This window comes from Cygnus olor, chromosome 3 (genome assembly GCF_009769625.2).
Source record: "Cygnus olor isolate bCygOlo1 chromosome 3, bCygOlo1.pri.v2, whole genome shotgun sequence".
In the NCBI taxonomy this organism is placed as follows: Eukaryota; Metazoa; Chordata; class Aves; order Anseriformes; family Anatidae; genus Cygnus; species Cygnus olor.
Window position 1 is genome coordinate 66325355 of NC_049171.1, and position 17268 is coordinate 66342622.

The 17268-nt window shown below is 38.0% G+C and overlaps 1 protein-coding gene across 1 annotated transcript in view; it reads left to right on the top strand.

Moving 5' to 3' along the window:
* Positions 1-222: 222 nt before the first annotated feature.
* The window catches only part of NOX3 (NADPH oxidase 3), a 31059-nt gene continuing 14013 nt past the window's right edge, over positions 223-17268 (top strand). The window contains exons 1-6 of the mRNA XM_040551130.1: positions 223-402; positions 3393-3574; positions 6330-6459; positions 9436-9528; positions 10701-10954; positions 14216-14378. Coding sequence (XP_040407064.1) covers positions 223-402; positions 3393-3574; positions 6330-6459; positions 9436-9528; positions 10701-10954; positions 14216-14378 — 1002 coding nt within the window. The remainder of the gene's footprint in view (positions 403-3392; positions 3575-6329; positions 6460-9435; positions 9529-10700; positions 10955-14215; positions 14379-17268) is intronic.

The window sequence follows — 17268 nt, forward strand, 5'->3', positions numbered from 1 at the left end:
TTCAGTGACACCAAAGCCTGCAGGACACTTGACTGTAAACATGGGAGATGACCATGGAGCAATTCTTCTCCTCTCCAGTTTGAAGCAGTTGCAACTTATAAAACTTATAAAATCAAATTTTCAGTTTATTCCATGCAATGCTCTCGATCTGTGCACAGGCTTTTCAAATAGCCTGGAGTGTGCTTAATGAAGCTCCTTCTGGTGCAATGGACACACGCAAGCATGTATAATTTTGCCCCATTCTTCCCTAATGCAGCCATCCATATTGTTGCCCACTTGATCAACATCGAGCGGTATCATAACAGCCAGTCAAAAGAAGCAGGGGAGTTACAGAAAAAACTTTCTGGCCTTGGCAAGAGCCCAAATGAAAGCTACTTGAACCCAATCAGAACCTATGAAATGGTAAGCTGCCACTTTTTGGTTTTCCTCATGAAAAAAATTTCCTCTGTGGATTCTATTGTCGGGAAAACTATATTTCAAAGCCTTTTAACCAGAGCGAGAAGGTGCTGCCAGAGGTTAACCTCAATTTCAGCTGAAAACACTTACTCAGAGCTGCAATTTTCAGGTTACTAAGCTCAAAGAAATGTCTATAGTATTTTAATTAGTTTGTCAGGAGACAGCTGGGGGGGGTAAGGAGTGTCATGAATAGTAGACAATGAAACAAACCTGCAAGGAATTTAAAGAACTAAAGTAAACTATAAATATATAGAGCAAACACAACTTCTCTCTCTCTTTTTCTTTCTTCCTCCTTCTAGAAAGAGAAGCAACAAAGGATAAAACAGCAATTGTACATAACATTTCTTTCACAGTTGTTACTTGCCTCTCCCCATGTGTTATCTTCCCAGTCTGGGGGTTGGTTCTGCTCCATTACATGTAGAGTGTGGCTGACCAGGGAAAATAATATGCAACATCCAGAGGCTTGTTGTCTATAGGAAGCACTATATCCTACGCACTGGGAAGCTAGGGACAGCGTGTGCAGGACTATGGGCATCTGAGCCCTGCAAATAAATTGCTCTGATTGCTCTCAGCATGGGTGGAGATCTTCCTTAAAATACTCATGAAGTAAAGAGAAACACAGTCTTTCTGCAATGCATGAGTGTAAAACATGCAAAAGTTGCTCTGCTTTTTTCGTTATTACATTATACTGTACATCAGATGCTATCTGTTTCCTTGTGTACATTGCTGTATGCTGTATGTCCTGCCAAGACTCCCATATGTATTGCTTCTGCTCTTGAGGAAATTCCTGCATATCTAGCATATAGTGAAGGCTGTTTGAACATCATGGATTGGGAGCCTTTCAATCAGAAATAAAGTGAGATGATGGCTGGACAACCATCAGAAGATTTTCATAGTGCTTTTCAGTTACAAGGCATTTTGTCCTGTTTTTTCTCCATTCTTCTCCAGTTTAGATAATGTGACTTTTGCATCTTTCAAAACGAACAAATAAACAGTTCTTAAGTTTGAAGAAAAATAAGCAAATCAATGGTCTCAAGAGTATGAATACAAATGTTAGTGCTGAGAAAATAGCCAAAGCAGAACGGTGAGCAAGGACAAAGCTGCCTAGTATCTCTGAATACTCGGTGCCCATTCTCACCACTTATATTTGAAATGTTCCCCCAGAACATAGCAGAGCTCGCAGTACTGAATGGCAACCTACTGCCTTCCAGTATGCATTTTTTTCTCCACTAAGTCTTCCTCTATAATTGATAGGTGGGCTTCTAATTAACATTAAGATCCTAAATACCCTTGAGAAGGAAAGCTAGCGTTTTCTGAGATTCTTTCCCAGATTTTTCATAGTAATAGACCCCACAATTACTTTCTAATTTACGGCCTAGATTATACTCTAAGCTCTAATGTTTATATTTCTCTTATCTCGCACTTCTGTCTTAGCAGCTATACTCAGAATTAATAAATTATGAAGGAAAGCAAAGAAAAGATTTCTTCTAACTTCAGAGAAGAAAGTTCTGAGAACAACAATTCAGGTTTCTCTTTCTGTTCCATTTTAACCCTCCAGTAGCGATGTACTAAGTGTCTTTGACATTTTTCCTTGTTTCATCTCAACATTCAAACTAGCCACTGTAGTGGAAATGTTCAAAATATCACCTAGATCAATCCTGTTAATATGTTAAAGAATCTGAATACACTCTTCACAGGCGCCAATTTGAAAATGTGCTGTGTGCTGTCAAGTGTGAACATTTGAAAGAATGATTTTACTGTAAAAAGTGACTGTAAAAATGACATTGTGGAATTTTATCACCTCTAGCATTTCCATATCAGATGAGTGCACTTTGAAGCACAATATGTGTTGTTTTTTTTTTCTTAGGGTATTAAACTGTAGAACCAACTCACGATCCAGTAGGCATGCTCAATTCCCTCATTCTTGCACATCAGCCCCAGAAAAACAGATATATATAAATGCTTTGCAGGCCAAGTAGAGACTTCATTTACACTCTGCTGGCATATTTAGCTTGAGTCTCATCTTGTGTGTGAGACTTTTACTGCTGTTCTTCATGATTTGCACTTTCTGAGATCAGCATCTAACTGTTGTGTTCAAAATACATCTTCATTCTCACTTCAGTTTATTTTGGTGGGTTTAGACAGATGTAACAGACCTGTGCTGATGTCTGTGAGTCATGAACAAAAAAGGAACCTGATGTAGCCCAGAATATTAATGTTTCAATGCTGACAAGGAAAAAAATGTGAATATAAATATAAGCATAAACATGTCTTTCAAAAAAAGTAAATATTATCCAATGACTGTACAGGTAAATGTAAGGAACAAGTAAATGAGATATGCTGTTTAAGTAAATGAGAGCATGCCATTTTTATACACCATTTCAGGGCTGCTAAGAACTCACAGACTTTGAGATAAAAAAAAAGCACAGAAAAGCCCCACACTTTGCAGGTGTCTTAGCACCTCACTTTATCACCCTCACATGAATAGGACAGTTTGTAATGTTGTTTTGGTTATTACATCTCTAGGCTTAATCTTCTCTTTTCTCTACTCTGTTTCCTTTTTTTTTTTTTTTTCTGAGACACTTTTGCATAAGATAAATAGATAAAAGTACAACTGAGACTGCCTAATTTCCTCCTTTTAATTCTTGAAACAAATAAGTAGAAGCAAACATTTACACATCTGTTTGGGATAAACCTGAGATAAACCGGAGTAGAAATAGAACAGGGGGATGTTTTTCCGTGTTCTTCTACAGTGAAATTGAAGTTTGCCTTACTTGTGTGTCTTTTTATGTTGTTGTGTTTTTTTCTTCGTATGCTGAAAATGTACTGTAGAATTTGATTTCATATATAATAGTAATCACAGTAACAATGTTAACAGTGAAAATAGTAGTAACAACACCAACAATAGTAATAGTAATAATATATGCTCATTCTAGAACACAACAGGAGAGGTGCTGACCACCATAGCTGGAGTAACTGGAGTCGTGATAACTGTGGCTCTTGTTTTGATCATGACTTCATCCACAGAGCTCATCAGAAGGTCCTGCTATGAGGTGTTCTGGTATACCCACCACCTCTTTGTGGTTTTCTTTATTGGTTTAATAATCCATGGTATGGGGTAAGTATCTGCATGAACTACATGGGGTATGTGTACACAGTTTGAGATGAAACACGATTCAAATCTGTGCTTTTCTATTAACAAACTGCTGGGATCTTTGCTTGGAGACAGATTGCAAAATGAAAATATTTTGAAATTAAAACACACCACTTTTCTGAGGACTTTTCTGTGTTTTAGTTCTGCCAAATACTCTTCTGCCATCTACCTTTCTTATGACCTGCAGCTTATCAATGCATCAGTCTGAATGAACTTTCATCCCTAGAATAGGGGCCTTCATGGGCTCTAATTGATAAGGAGTCCTTATGCTCATAGTTGTTGTGAGGCATTTTCAAGAGAGCTTGTACAAACTTGCCAGGCTTTCAGCAACTCAGCTGCTCAGAGGTGAATGTTCCTGTGCACAACAATCTCTTTTGCATCCATAAATATAAAATGATTTTCCCCCTCTTTCACTGTGGTGGAAGGAATCCCAAATTTCATCACTGCAGTAACAGTAGGCACTACACTGTGAACCACGGTCGTTCTCCAGGCTTAAACAACTCAAGGTTAAGACTAGCCCAGTCAGGTGGCTTTTATGGAGAGAAATGACTGCCAGGTCACTGATGGTCTCCCAGTTACTCAGCATGGAAGGAAGGTCCATCCTGTTGGTACAGGGTTCCTGGTTCTCATGCTGAGGGACAGCATGATGGGAGAGCCTTCCCAGGAAACTCAGGGGTTGATAAATCATGTGTGCAGTGTGAGAGCAAGGAGGAGACTGGGAATTAAAACATTTCCATCTTCTGTTTCCAGTTCCACTGACGTCTTACCCTTCCTCTCCCTTGTGCACTTCCCCTCATTTCCCTTTTTCATTTCTCTGCAATAGCATTATTATGAATCTCCAGCAGTGCATCTACTTTCTTGTAATTCAGATAAGGAGTGCAGTTGTGAGGCAAATCTCATGCTCTTCCTCACTTACTATATTTTTTTTCACATCATTGCATAACCTCAGACTGTATAGTGTGGAGTTTTTGGAGATGAAACTATACCAAAAGTCTTGTCTCTGTGGTCCAAGCACTAACAAATGATCCGTTCATGGGACAGAATTAGACCTAGTCCTAAGTCTTTGTAATACTAAAACTTGTACAGTGTAAGGCCCTCAACAAAAAGTGCTTTGTTCTATAGTTCTTCTCCTGCTGACTACCTAGTGTACGCATGACCTCAAGCTCTTGCAATGCTTTTCAGATCTAAGGGCAGTGTCACCTGGTGTGATGACAATATCCTTTTATGTCCATTTCATAAAACATTCAGATGGTATTGCCCACCTGTGAAGCACATGCAGACCATCGCTCTTTGACACACAGGAATTTGTTAGCCCCCACCCAGTCTGTGCACGTCTGCTTCCGCGAGGTACATGGAGTCACCATGGGACAGGTAACAGACTGGTTCAATGCTTTGAGGTCTGTTACTTTTTGCACCTCCTTCCTTGTGATTTGAGACTTGCCACACTTAGTTTGGCCTTGAGGGTTCCTGAAACTGGCCTAATTAATTAGTCCCAAGTTTCAGAGTCATGGCTGCAAATACATGCCGTAAACTATATCCTGGCCTGATTAAAAAACACCCCCCAGTTCTCACCTTTAAATCTTTAAGAATCCAATTTCAAACAACTACAGTGGACCCTTCAGAACTCTTTGGCTTTGTATGCTCCCTCTACCTAGCCAGCTGATTGAATTTTCCCAGCAATAGATTTCCCTGAAAAGGGGACACTCATTTAGCAGCTCTACTAATAAGATTAGGTGAATCTGATGCTTGCACCAAGTGGGGAGTGCACTGCAACAAAGCAGTTTCTGCTGCCCCAACACATCTCTAACACCACTTGATTTATGAAAAGTTGAGAGTCAAAAGTCAAGACTCAAGTCATCCAATCAAGACAAATTCATCCACTTCACATCTCTTCCTCCTTCCCAGCTGACTGCACAAAACCAACTGCTCACTCGAACCTACCTCCTTTTCTGTCCTTCCATCTGAACAGGTGGCAGATGATGACACTGCCATGTAAAAGAAGGCAGCACTTCTTGTCTCCTTGTCTTTTGTAAGACAAGTGAGCAGGACAGGCTAAACCTGTAGAGTCAAAGTAAGTACAGGAAAATTCAGAGAAACTATATGAAACGCACAGGATTTCTCATAAAAATCTTCCTTCTCTACCCATAACCAACACCAGCTGAAACCTATTTAAACTGAACAGTCAAGACTGATATGTTTGGGAAAATTCACATCATTAACATTCTCTGAAGTAAAGAAGCTAGAATTTAATATGTTTAGAAAACACACATCTAATTACAGTCCTCCAACTTTATTTGCAGCTTTTAAAAATGCATTTAGAAAGCAGCAAAGGAAAGAGAAGGTCTGTCACTATAAAATTTTATTGTTTTTCTAAACAATACCAGATGTTCATATATAGAGGGGGTCAAAGTGTCTGCTCCAAAGAACTTGGAAATCATTTTGATTTTGCCACAGAAAGTAAAACATACATTCTTTGTGCAAGAACTCTCCACCCTTCATTGGCACTGATGTCTACCAATACTATAACATACTTCTTGCACTTGGTCAAAAAGTCATGGTAAACTTAAAGGAAATGTAAAGAGAAAAGAATAGGCACAAAATGTCCAGTTCTTGAACTTCAGTTTTCTTCATGTCTGCTTTCAAGTTACTAGTACAAAACCTACAGATGCATAGAAACATTGCAAAGAAGCATATTACTGATGAGTATTTTTGTTTTAAGTCAGCTAATCCGAGGTCAGACATCCCAGAGTCTGCTGCTTCATAATGTCACTTACTGCAAAGATCACTACTTGGAATGGGAGAAAGTCACTCAGTGCCCTTTGCCGCAGTTTTCTGGCAAGAAACCTGTGGTAAGAGTGATGTTTGTTTTTTGTTTTTAACCTAATGTCCTTCCCTGAGAGGCTGTGTGTCTTAGATAGTGGGGGGCTGGAGTGTACAATGCTAAAGACTGGCATTTAGTGTCATGTTTTGAGAGTAATTGCATATTTCTGCTCCACAACCTCTCCATGTGCCCAGAGAAGATAGTGATCCCCACCTCCTATATAACTCCTATATAATCTGTATAGACAGGTAAAGATAAAGGTGTAAAAATTAGGTGTTATTAATAATTATTATTTCTGCAACATTAGTTAGCAAACATTCCCTTTGAAGGGTATAGATTTCAGAATTGGACCCTTTTTCTTCCTTTCTTTTTTTTTTTTTTTTTTTTTTTTAAGACATTTAGTTTTTACTGTTCAGCATCACCAATATCCTTGATGTGTTTATTGCATGAAAATAGCCTCCAAGTGAAAATCTTATAAGGGTAGAGATACAGAAAATACAATGAACATGACAGCTAGAGATTCAAATTATTATTATTATTTTAACTAATAGTGTTTTAATATGAATAGTCTATATACTAAGGGAGAATAAGTTAGAGATAAAATTATGTCCTTGCTTTGGGGCACATACTTCCTGTCGTCCAACCTTGATGTCTTAAGTTGGGAAAAATGGATAGAATTTGAAACAATGAATTATGAAAGAGAAAGGCAAAAGGCAGGAAAAATGTCCCACGGAAGGGTGGTTTTGCTGCAACAAGATTGCAAATCCACAGGAGGTAATTAAGTAGCAGACTTGTACAGTGTGTCAGATGTCTAGCATCTAAACAAAATCATTTAACATTTACAGCTCAAGATTTAGCTTGCTCATATGCAAGTTTTTGTTGTTTCTTCCAGAAAGAGAAAACATATGAAAGGAAATCTTAAAGTAAAGGGGAAAAATTAGCATTCAGTATCTTGCAGCTCTTTTAATGGCTGACATAGATTTTTCTTAAACTAAACTATTGTTAGCCACTACCCAACTTGAATATTAATGAGAAAATGAATGCCTCTCTAAAAATTTCAGCTACATGTCACCATAAAAATCAATACATGGCTACGCACTGTGAATACAGACACGAACTTTCTTCCAACAGCATGCTTTGACATTCATTATCGTAAAGCTAACTGGAGAGAACTTCCGCTTCTCCATGTTAAATGCACTTTGCCACACTCTCCTGCATACCCAAGGCCATACTTGCAAAGTTACATTATTACCATAGGGCATATAGATTGTTTCTAGGAACAGTGCTTTGCTGGATGGGTGGTGTGCTATGGTGGGATACATGCTCGAAACTGCAGCGGGCTCAAATCCATTCAGAGGCTCAGAAGTGATGGCAGTACTGGCAGGGCAGGGGCAGATGTGGCTGAGCAGAGGGGGACAGGCTTGTGCACAGCTGGGATTGTGCAACATGGCACCAGTGCACACACAATGGCTCCCGGGGGAGGCTGAGGCAGTAGAGCCCCTCTCTCAGCCATCCCACCCTGCTCCAAATCTCGTATCTCTGTCCAGAAGCCATGTTGTTTAGCAGCCCACCCCTCCTGGTGGATGCCCTGTTGTTGGAAACCAGCCACAAGATATTTTGGATTGAATGCTCCATTGCATGGGAGCAATGGCACATTTGAAATCTCAGTTGAGCTCTCGCATGGGAGAGCCTGCAGCCTTAACATTCCTGTCACGTGCTTTTATTTACAGGTAGCACAAATGGAAGGGAGGAAAAACAGGTCTCATCATTATTGTGCCTTGATGTATGCTAATATATTCAAGACGTGTGATTACCCACTGTGCAGAGACACCTGTAGTATTTAGGGACAATGGATGTATTGGCTTTCTGCTTTAACTCAGAATCTTCAGGCTTATGATGGTTTCTTCCCATTATTAAATCATGCTTTTTTTTTTTTTTTTTTTTTTTTTTTTTTTAATTTATTTAATTTTCAAGACTTAACCTTGGGAAATTGCTACTCCATCCTCCAAGCATGTTCTAAGGAAGCCACATAATTTTATGGCTTGCTTCTCATAAAAGATACTTTATAACCCCTGTTACCCAGCTTGTGGAGCAAAGTCAATGTTTCAGCAAGTAAAGTTACTCTGGAAATTTTAAAAGCCAAATGATGGTGGAGAACTCAGATTGCTAACATGAGTTATGCATGTAGCTGAACTGGAAATAAAACTGTATCTCCTAAAACAAACAAACAAACTTTTTTTTTTTTTTTTTAATTCTGAAGATTCAATTACATCTAATTATCTAGGCTGTCATGGTACAACTCAGTAAAATCATCAGCTAGTATCCTTGAATAGCCAAGTACCCTGGATCATTCTAGTGATCAGGACATACAATCAGCAAGTACAAGTACAGCAATCCTCTGCAACAATTAAAGTACAATCATCTTAGTATCCTAGATGGAAAAAATACATTTATGGATACAGAGCCGACTAATGGATTAAATGGAAATACATTTTATTTTTCTAATTGCATATTTGGGACTGAATGTTTTCTCATGCAGCTTCAGAAAACACACAGCTGACAATAAGAGGTACTCGTATCCAACCCTTCTGAAATATTTCAGACTTTGAGGAGCAACAAAACAGTGAGGCTATAATGGTTATCAATGTATGCATCTATACTTCTTCGGGTCCAATAATCTCTCTATATAACTCCTAAATAGATTAATCTTTTTGCCTTTTAGTAGGAATGGATTTTAAAGGACTCTTCTTGGCCAGAACACAGATAGATATTAGCACTGCTTTTAGAGTGTGCCTGTGATGGAGTCCCATATGTCTGTTCTGTGAGAACGCCAGAATTGCTGTGGTAGCAACAGAAATACTCTCTTGAGAAAGGCAAATGAAAAATCACAGAAGAGAAAGCAAACACTTTCATTTTAGGCTATCTGCTGATTTAAACCAGAAATGCAAAACATTTTTGTAGAAGTTGAAATAAATGTTGTTTTTTAATATGCAACTTCCTGCAGGCTTGGAAGTGGGTTTTAAGTCCTGTGGTGTTGTATATCTGCGAAAGAATTGTTAGATTCTGGAGATTTCAACAGGAGGTGGTCATTACTAAGGTATGTAACATAGCGTGCATGTCTGTGTAAAAAGAACATAATGCCAATGACTTTTTTATCTTTTATAGATAACTTCTCTATATTATGACCTTATTTTTTACTTCCAGCTTCAGCAGCTCTTTCATCATTACTATGGTTTCAGCCAAGTATTGATTTTAGCATTTTTTGCATTTATTCCAATAGCAAGTCCATAAGAATATTCCATACGGGACCAAGCCTGATTAATGAAATACCAGACTTACAAGGCTACACCAGTATATCACAAACCTCTGTGCTGAGGCTCTCTCTTTTCAGTGAACTGAAGCACATCTTCCACTGCAGTAAACAGCACAGAGGCTCTTGACTTTAGCACAGTACAGTTTTTACTTTAAAATCTGGAGTCTTTCAAGGAGATTAAGCGTTATATTATCAGTCAGCATAAATAGTCAAAGCATCATTAAAACTAGTACAACTGTGACAATTTATCCCAGTTGGAAATGCCTTTGTGTGCTGAGGCCCCATTTAATTTGTGGTAGAATGAATCAGGGATGTGGCTGCTGGAGCAGCTGTGTCTACACATATCAAGCCAGCGATCAGAAGCAGGCTTATCTTGTGCGAGGGGGAAAACATCCAGGATAAGTCATGCCTCTGATTTCATAGGGTGGTTGTGATCTGAGCATCTCAGTATGCCATGTGTGACATATAAAACTGTCTGCTTAACTGAGATTACCTCTTAATAAAAGTATTTTAGGATTGAACTCCACTGGGCTTGATTCTTCTTGCCAAACCAACAATAATCCTACCCATACATACAAGTTAATTGTGTTACATGAGAGTAAAATTGGAAAATTATTTTAGCCTGTCAAGGAGTACTTCTGCGTAGGCTCTACTAAGATGGAAAGTTGACAAAATGTTGCTTTGTTACAGCCTTTAATCTGTCTCTTAGACTCACAAAGCAAGCTGCTGCATGTTTCATACTGTGTATGCTTGCAAGTTATTGGGCAGCAGCAGCACTGCAACACAGAGGTTAGGCCATTACCTACAAGACATTTACAAATTACTGTGCATCCCAATTTTGATCAACTCATAGCTGAACTCAAGTAGAAATTATTAAATCTTCAGCTGTAGCTTAATGGAAACAAACTATTACTCTTCTCAAGGAAAACAAGGTCTTCCCTTTTATTATTGTTCAGGTGGTGACCCATTCTTCTGGAGTCCTTGAGCTTCACATGAAGAAGCATGGCTTTAAAATGGAAGCTGGTCAGTACATCTTTCTGCAGTGCTCATCGGTGTCGTCGCTGGAGTGGCACCCCTTCACCCTCACCTCAGCTCCTGAGGAAGACTTCTTCAGTGTTCACATCAGGGTGGTTGGGGACTGGACTGCAGCCCTCTTCAAGGCCTTTGGAGCAGAGGAAAAAGCTTTCAAGGAGTTGTGGATGTTACCAAGGTTTGAATATCAAACAATACATTTTAAAATATTAATTTTATGTTTTAAAATAAATTTTAACATTTTTTATTTCAATTAATTCTGTGGGTGTTCCTTATGGCACTGTATTAGATCATAGTTCTGGATCCAGAAATATGCCATTATGGTAAAAAAAAAAAGAAAAAAAAATAAATACAGTTATGAGCTTAGTCCAGTAGCTATTAAGAAGACCCGATGAATAATCCAAGATTTAAAGTCCATATCGATATCTATATCATTATTGCTATCATCTAAATCTTCACCATCTATATCTATAGATATCCATTTTGATAGAGGGGTACTTGTGAACTAAATTAAAATAATCTTAGAAGATGTCTGCTAGATTTTTGCTTGGATGCTTATGTTCTGGCACATATCACCTGCCATCCAAATATCAAGTTTACCTCTTCTGGTTACACAGATATTTGGTGGCTGCAGAAACCTCTCACTGAACCTTATTTCTTTCTAACAGTCTCCCTCAACTCTGTCTCTGATGCCCAAATCTTGTCCTAATATATAAAAGTTATTGACATTTATATTCTGTATGTGGCATCTTAATCCAAGCAAAATGTTGATCCTTCATTGTTGCAAACAGCAGGGATCTGCTGAAGTTAATGGAGCCATCCTGACTTACACCTGCTAAATATTTGGCTCTACATGTGATGGATTCAAACCATTTAGCTACTCACAGCCATAGTGGAGATTTTCACCACAGAAAACAGAACAACAGAGGATCATTTCAATTGCAGGGGAGTGTGTAGGGTCTGCCACTGAAGTGACTGCTTCTCCCCCCAAGAAAGTTGCTTTTGATGAGGTGGTTGCAGTAAAACTAAACAGCAAAAGGCACTTGTTTAACTACATTTACATAATTTAGTGGGACTTGGATGCTAGTGAACTTTCCCCTAAAAAGCTTATGGATGCCATTAAGCTCCAGAGGCAAAAAGACTGTGGGGGCAGAGAAGAAAGTCTAGTGTGGTCCTTGCATTATCAGTTAATAAGAATTAGAAATGAAAGTTGAGCCTTTGTTAAAGGCAACTGGAATGAGAATTATGCTATTTCAGCAGAACTGGAGCACAAATGGCCCGAAGTGATTGACAGCCAGTGTAAGGGAGAAAGAGAAAAATATTATCAAATGTTGCTGGCCACAATGCAGCATTGAAATAAACAGCACTGTCATATATAAAACCTCTTCTTTATAATCTTGTTAGGCTGCCTAATATCACAGTCCAGTTGCTTTCTTGAAATATATTAAAAAGATTATTTCAATAGTTAAGCTAGCAATAAAGCAAAAAAACAAGTCTTTTTCACATTTTTCTGTATCTAAAGATAAATACCAAACTGGTAGCTATAGTCAAAAATGACATTCTGCAGAAACCAAGCAGAAGACAAAAGACATTTAGCAATTGAATGATAAGGTAAGGTTCTAAAAACAAAGTATGCATACTGTAATTAATAAAGGAATACGAAAAGAAAATATACTTGTATCTAAAATATATTTGTAATCCATAGCTAGGAACAGTCTATGTCCCTATTTTCTAGTCCTCTCTTGGCATAAGCAAATGAAATATATTTTTTGTTACTTTGTTTACTATCTTCCTGCCTTCCAACATACTCTCTGGTTCAAATGAATGGGTTGTATAGTTCAGTTTCTCTTTCCCTGCCTTCTTGGAGTCTTTGTATTAGGCTAAGCTCTCTAGCTGCTGCACAGCAAGGCATTCAAACCAATGATGGGAGCTCTGTCACCTGGTGATTTAGGAACATACTGACAAGACAAATACCTGTAAGGAATGATTTAGATAAAATTGATCCTGGTTTATAGCATGCTGACAGATTAAATAATCTCTTGAAATTCCTTCCAGATCAATTTCTTCTCAATCTACTAACAATAATGAGAATTGCTACCAAGCCCACATTGAACTATGTAGAACATTTTACATATATAACCTAAATCATTCCCGTTTTACAAGAAATTTTGAGTGCTCAAAAAGCACAGGGCTTGACAGTAATCTGAATAATGACATACATTAAAAATAATTTATTTTGTTTATATCTGAGGCCAGATTTTCAAAAGTTATCCCCGAGTTCCTGTTTCATTTGCTACTGCAGTTGCAAAGCGTTTGGAATACTGAAATTAAAACAAGCCACGTGACAAGTATGAATGAAAGGGAGAACATTTGCTAGGACTTCAAGTACATTTCAGGAAAACAACAATCAGGTTTCAGACCCGTTGTGTCCCTATATTGATGTGTACCATTGCTTGGTGATCCTACTTTTCTTTCCTGTTAAAACACCTAATTGTCCCCATGTCTGCGTATTTGTTCATACTGTTGAAACTGAACTTTTAAGATGACTTATGCAAGAAAGATCACAAAACATCAGAAAAACTGAAAGAAGGAGAAAAAGGCCATTTTTCTGAAGACTTGGTGTTAGATTGTGAAACAATCTTTCAGAGCACTTACGTTTTTTAAAGACAGACTAGACAGAGCACTCAAAAGCAGTGTGTATTTACATTTCATGTTTCTAGAGGAACAAAACAGATTATTTAATAATCTTTTTCATCTCTAATGTTGATCAAAATAAATGCTTCAACATCAGCAACATTGATTATAGGGGCTAGCAATATAAATAAGTGTTTCTCCTTACAAATTTCACCTCTATGTCAGATACTAAGTACAGTATTATTGCCAAAAATGAATTTCTGAAATATTAGTTGTTCTGAAAGAGCTGAGAAAATATTAGTTTCCTTGCATATGATGACCTCTTTTTGTTTTCTCTTTTATTACTTTAATACATAAGAACTTTTCAAAATGATTTATATAATCAGTTCATCTTTACTTTGATATATACAATACAGAAAATAAAGCTCTAAAACAGGATGCTTTTCAGTAATTCGTAATTAAATATGCAAATTCCTCAGCTAAATTTGGACATGCAATTATATGACTAATCACATTTCAGAAAGCCAGAAAATTGCAATTGCATGCTTAAATAGATGGCCAGGCCCCAAACCCACATGGGTGCTCTTGTTCTTTCATTTCAGAAAAAAACAGTTGCTTTGCTATTAAATGACACCCAATGAAAATTAAATGTGTTTGTATGGGTTATTCACATGCCAACTTAGGCACATCATTCCTCTTTTATTTTAACAGAAGCTCAATTTTGAAAACACGTAGCCCAACACATTTTAACTTTTCTGTCACTTTATATGTTGCTGACCCCTGACTAAATGTTTTCTTGCTGTAGACTGGCTGTGGATGGACCGTATGGATCTGCAACCACAGATGTTTTTCACTACGGAGTGAGTGTGTGCATTGCAGCAGGGATAGGAGTCACACCATTTGCCTCTATTTTAAAATCCATTTGGTACAAGTGCTGCAATCCTAACACGGTACTGGCGTTGCAGAAGGTAGGTGGGAAAGTTTATCACTCCATTAAAAAACTCCACAAATAAGCCAATTGTGTGCCAGGGTAGAAGGGCAATTCAGAGCTGGAGACTCACTTGAGTGCTATAACCTGCCCTCAGACACAATCATTCACTTTCCAGCTGCTTCAGGAGCCGTTGTGTGGTAAGGTCTCCCAAATTCCCTGTCATTTCCTGAGGAATTAAGTAGCCCTAGTTGCAGTGTTTTTAGTAAAAGCTGAATAAGATTTTCCATAGAAAGTGGAGACAAATGCAGAATGTCTTTCATAACTAGACCAATATAGAGAGAGAGCTAGAAGTCAAAATTGTCTTCTTTCCTATAAAACAAATCTTGCAGGGTCATTTCAGGGAGCACTGATGACAGCACTTGCTCCTTGTCCAGCCACAGACTTCACGCAGGCCCTTGGGTGTCTGTCCTTACCCAAAATGCTGCTTTAAGCAACCACCAGCTGCTTTTCTCACCTTGAAGAATCAGAGGGACATTAGTAAGCAAGAAGGAACGAAAAAAGGCATTTAAGCTCTGGATGAGATTCATATATCAAGATGCATATTGCTGCCTGTAAACCACTTTAATTATTTCATTGAAAAAATATACTGTGGGCTCTAAGGCATGGATGGCACCAATTAACATAACAAACTCTTGATGGGAGAACCTGTTATACATCTTCTGCTAAAGAATAGTGTGGCAGCACAGGAAGAGGACAGGTGAAGAAAAAAATGGGTGAGGCAGGGTGAGGGATAAGAAGGTAACAGAGAAAAAAAAAATCAGCATTAAACATGTTCTTCCCTATCTACCATGGCAAGTGGTAATTTGCAGATTTACAGCTTCCTTTAGCTCTTTTTTTCAATGTAAAAGCTGAATCAGGAACTGTTCAACATTTCACATTTAAGGACAGATGTTGAAATTGCATTGGAGTGGACAGATCTCTGAGAGGGTCAGTACATACGGAGCTGATTGTGGGGCCAAGGGGCTGATTTTTCTAAATGAAAGAGTGTTAAAGCTGGCATCTTAATGACAAGCTGCCACTGAGAAAGCGTCTGGGATTTTAGCAACTGAGGAGTTGAGGACAGGTTCAAATTGCCAGGGGGGATATTTGAGGCAGAAAAAGCTGTGAGAAAGGAGGGAAATAAAAATGAAAATATGTGCTAGATGTGAAAAGTGTACTTGCAAACATTCCCATTGTACCAGAATGATTATTTCCAGTGGAAGGAGAGCTACATATATGCACAGATGTGTTACAAATGTATATTTCACATATTATATATGCAAACACGTAAAATTATTATTATCATTGCTGTCATTGTCTTAAGGGGAAAAGAACTGAATTTAAATATACTTCGAGAGAATAGTATACCTCAGGGTGTTCACCTGTAGCTCAGGGAGAATATTGGCTAAGTGAGTCTACAAGGAAAATTGTATGGTGCATTCTGCCACAGTTTTCGGCTATAGAGTTCAGTTTTTTGAATTCCCATGAAACACAAAATATAATGATTTCTATATGTCCTTTGTCTATATCTTGTTTTCCTTATTGGTGCAATGGGAATAGCAATGCTTGTTTTTCACAGGTGTTATAAGGCTAAACTTCATCACTGTTTGTAAAGTACTTTGAAAGCCTGGATGAAAGGTTCTGGGGGAAGTTCACAGCATTCCTAAAAAAAAAAAAAAACAGTCATATTGTCGAGAACGATTATTTATCTCCCCTCCATTGGTTAAAACCTTCCACTTGTGGTATAATTACAAATAATTTAATCTTCCTCAAAGTATTCAGCACTCTCTGCCATGATGAGTACCATAGAAATATCTATTAAGGAAATAAATAAGAGGTTTTTCTTTTTTTAACAGCTTCATTTTGATTTGAGTACAGCTATCATTATGCTTATTGAACTAATATTTCTTAGTGTTGCCCACATACAGTTGAGATATAAATACTCATAGCTTCCATAATGTCTGCAGCTGTATAACTTAAAAAATGAATTAAATAAATAAAACCCAGCAAATCAAAGAGTACACTTTTATCTAATTGATTCTTCACAATTAAGTAGCCTTAGAGCCTTCATTTCCCCATCATTCTTTGTGATGAGGAAGGGAACTGCTACTCGTTATGGCTGGAAAGTTTCTACTGGCTGTAGTTGAGAACAAAATTATCTTTTTTTTTCACATTAGTGATATAATTTTTCAGAGCAAATGCTGTTGAAATTGATTAAATTGTACAGATCCATCAGATGCAAATTTTAGCAAACATCCACTTTCTCTTTTACCCTACATAAGGACATAAGAAAGAGTCTCACCAAAGACCCATCTAGCTCTATATCATTTCTCCAACAGTGGCTGTTTATGGATGCCATGGGAAAAATGTACAGAATGGAAAATCATACAGTGATATTTCTTTGTTGTACACTTTCTTGCCTTTGAGCAACTTGCAGTTCCGTAATAACTTGTTACAAGAGCTGCCTCTCTGTGTTTAATAACCCTTAATAGATTTTTCTTCCATGACTTTTTCTAATTGCTTTTTAAACCCATGTAGACTTTTGACAACTATAGAATATCATGGCAGTAAATTCAACAGCAGTCCAACTACTCATTGCTAAAATACCCTCTACCATATGCTTTGGGACTGACCGTACCTATCTGAGGTAACCTTCTGCTTTAAAGTCCACTCCAGTCCGTGAGTTCCTCAGCATAACATTTTGGCCTGAAAAACTGGGCTATCTTACTTGTCAAATGTGACCTCAGCTGTCTTTGAGAGAAGTTTTGGCCTCTTGCATCAGATGTAGGGGTATGAATGTCTCATCCTGCACTTATATGAAAGGCTGCCTGCCGCCACCATAGCTCCAAATCAATGCCCTGTTGTGCATGCCCCTGGCTGCCGGCACT